The 1,688-nt window shown below is 40.9% G+C and overlaps 1 protein-coding gene across 1 annotated transcript; it reads right to left on the reverse strand.

The window, feature by feature from the left end:
- Nucleotides 1-556: 556 nt before the first annotated feature.
- On the reverse strand, nt 557-1,271 carry LOC122218934 (60S ribosomal protein L21-like). The gene has a single exon (XM_042937232.1). It carries the CDS (start codon nt 1,249-1,251, stop codon nt 769-771), a length of 483 nt encoding a protein of 160 aa, XP_042793166.1. The 5' UTR covers nt 1,252-1,271; the 3' UTR covers nt 557-768.
- Between the last annotated feature and the right edge of the window lie 417 nt (nt 1,272-1,688).

Genomic DNA, 1,688 nt, shown 5'->3' on the forward strand with positions numbered 1-1,688 from the left:
TTGGGCAAAGGCAAGTGCAAAGGACCTGGGGCAACAAAGAGCGTTTCCAATAAACAAATTTTTCCTATCTCCATATAGAAAAACACTTAACAGGAAATGACAAGGAAAACAATTTAGTGGGAACCAGAATGTTTTAAACAATCTTTTTAAGTAATGGGCTTCAAATGGAAGTTCTTTATCCTTAAAACATAGCTACTTATGACTTAATACAATTACAAGTACTCAACTTCCTGTGCTTAAATGCAATCTCAACAGATAACCTTTCATTTGTTTTTAAAAAAATCTTTTTTCTTAGTGATTTAGAGGAACTATTTTCAAACTACTATAAAATATGTTATAGGTACTATCTGGCAGTTCCTAATCAATTGAGTATATTGTACAATAAACCACATCTTTCAGCAAAAACAAAAACCCCATCATATTTTAACGTTTATTTTTGAGACTCTAGAGAGAGCACAAACAGGGGAGGGCAGAGAGAGAGGGAGACACAGAATCCAAAGCAGGATCCAGGCTCTAAGCTGTCAGCACAGAGCCTGACGCGGGGCTCAAACTCATGGACTGCAAGATCATGACCTGACCCAAAGTAGGATGCTTAACTGAGTCATCCAGGTGCCTCAAAACCCACAAAATTTGAATAAAGCCATCCCCCAGTGAATTCGGATATAAAGTTTGCTTTAAATACTTCTTTGGGGAAGACAATACCACGCTGCTACTCAATTAAAAGAAACATTTGTACAGTCTTGATGTCTTTTATTTTTTTTACATTTATCACGCCATGAATTCATAGGGAATGGGTTCCAACAGCTCAGGCTCCTTTCCATTGGTTCTCACAAAGCGTGCTTCTCTGGGTGGGGCAGGCTGGCGCTTCAGTTGAACCCAAGTACCTTTCTCCTTGGCTTCCTTCTTTTTCTGATCATTTTCCTTCACGCACTTCAGGAAGCTGTCTCGGCTCTTTGAGTGCTTAATGTGCTCGATACGTACATTAATTCTCTTAGCAAGAATCTTGCCCTTAACTTGTTTGTTTACAACAATGCCAACAGTATGCTGGGTAACACTGTAGACTCTTCCAGTTTTGCCGTGGTAACATTTGTGGGGCATTCCTTTTTGAACAGTGCCCATTCCCTTGATGTCCACAATATCACCTTTCTTGTAGATTCGCATGTATGTTGCCAAAGGAACAACTCCATGTTTTCTAAAAGGCCTAGAGAACATACAGCGAGTACCTCTCCTCTTTCCCTTTGTATTGGTCATTTTGGCGAATTACTGGAAGATGGAGGTTCCGGCCGAAAGGAAGGCTATACAACATTTTTAAAAAATGTTTATTTCACGACTGGGGGAGGGGCAGAGAGAGGGTGACACAGAATCCCAAGCAGGTTCTAGGCTCCGAGCTGTCAGCACAGAGCCTGACGTGTGGCTCGAACCCACGGACTGTGAAATCATGACCTGAGCCGAAGTCTGATGTTTAACCAACTGAGCCACCCAGGTGCCCCAAACTTCTTTAAGTCAGTATTGATTGTTCAATTTTACTGTCCTTCCTATCACCATGTATTTATTCAGCCCAAATTATTTAGTAGCTTACTGGCAAATAAAGGTACAGCTGAAATTCAGTATGAAACACGAAACAGTGGAGAGATCTCCAAAGACCTGTGAGACCACAGAGGAAAGAAAGTTGAACCTAAAAACCGTCA

Source organism: Panthera leo, chromosome B2 (assembly GCF_018350215.1).
Source record: "Panthera leo isolate Ple1 chromosome B2, P.leo_Ple1_pat1.1, whole genome shotgun sequence".
Classification (NCBI taxonomy): Eukaryota; Metazoa; Chordata; class Mammalia; order Carnivora; family Felidae; genus Panthera; species Panthera leo.

Coding starts and splice junctions, on each gene's coding strand:
- LOC122218934 (XM_042937232.1), bottom strand. CDS start 1,251: ATGACCAATACAAAGGGAAAGAGGAGAGGTACTCGCTGTATGTTCTCT.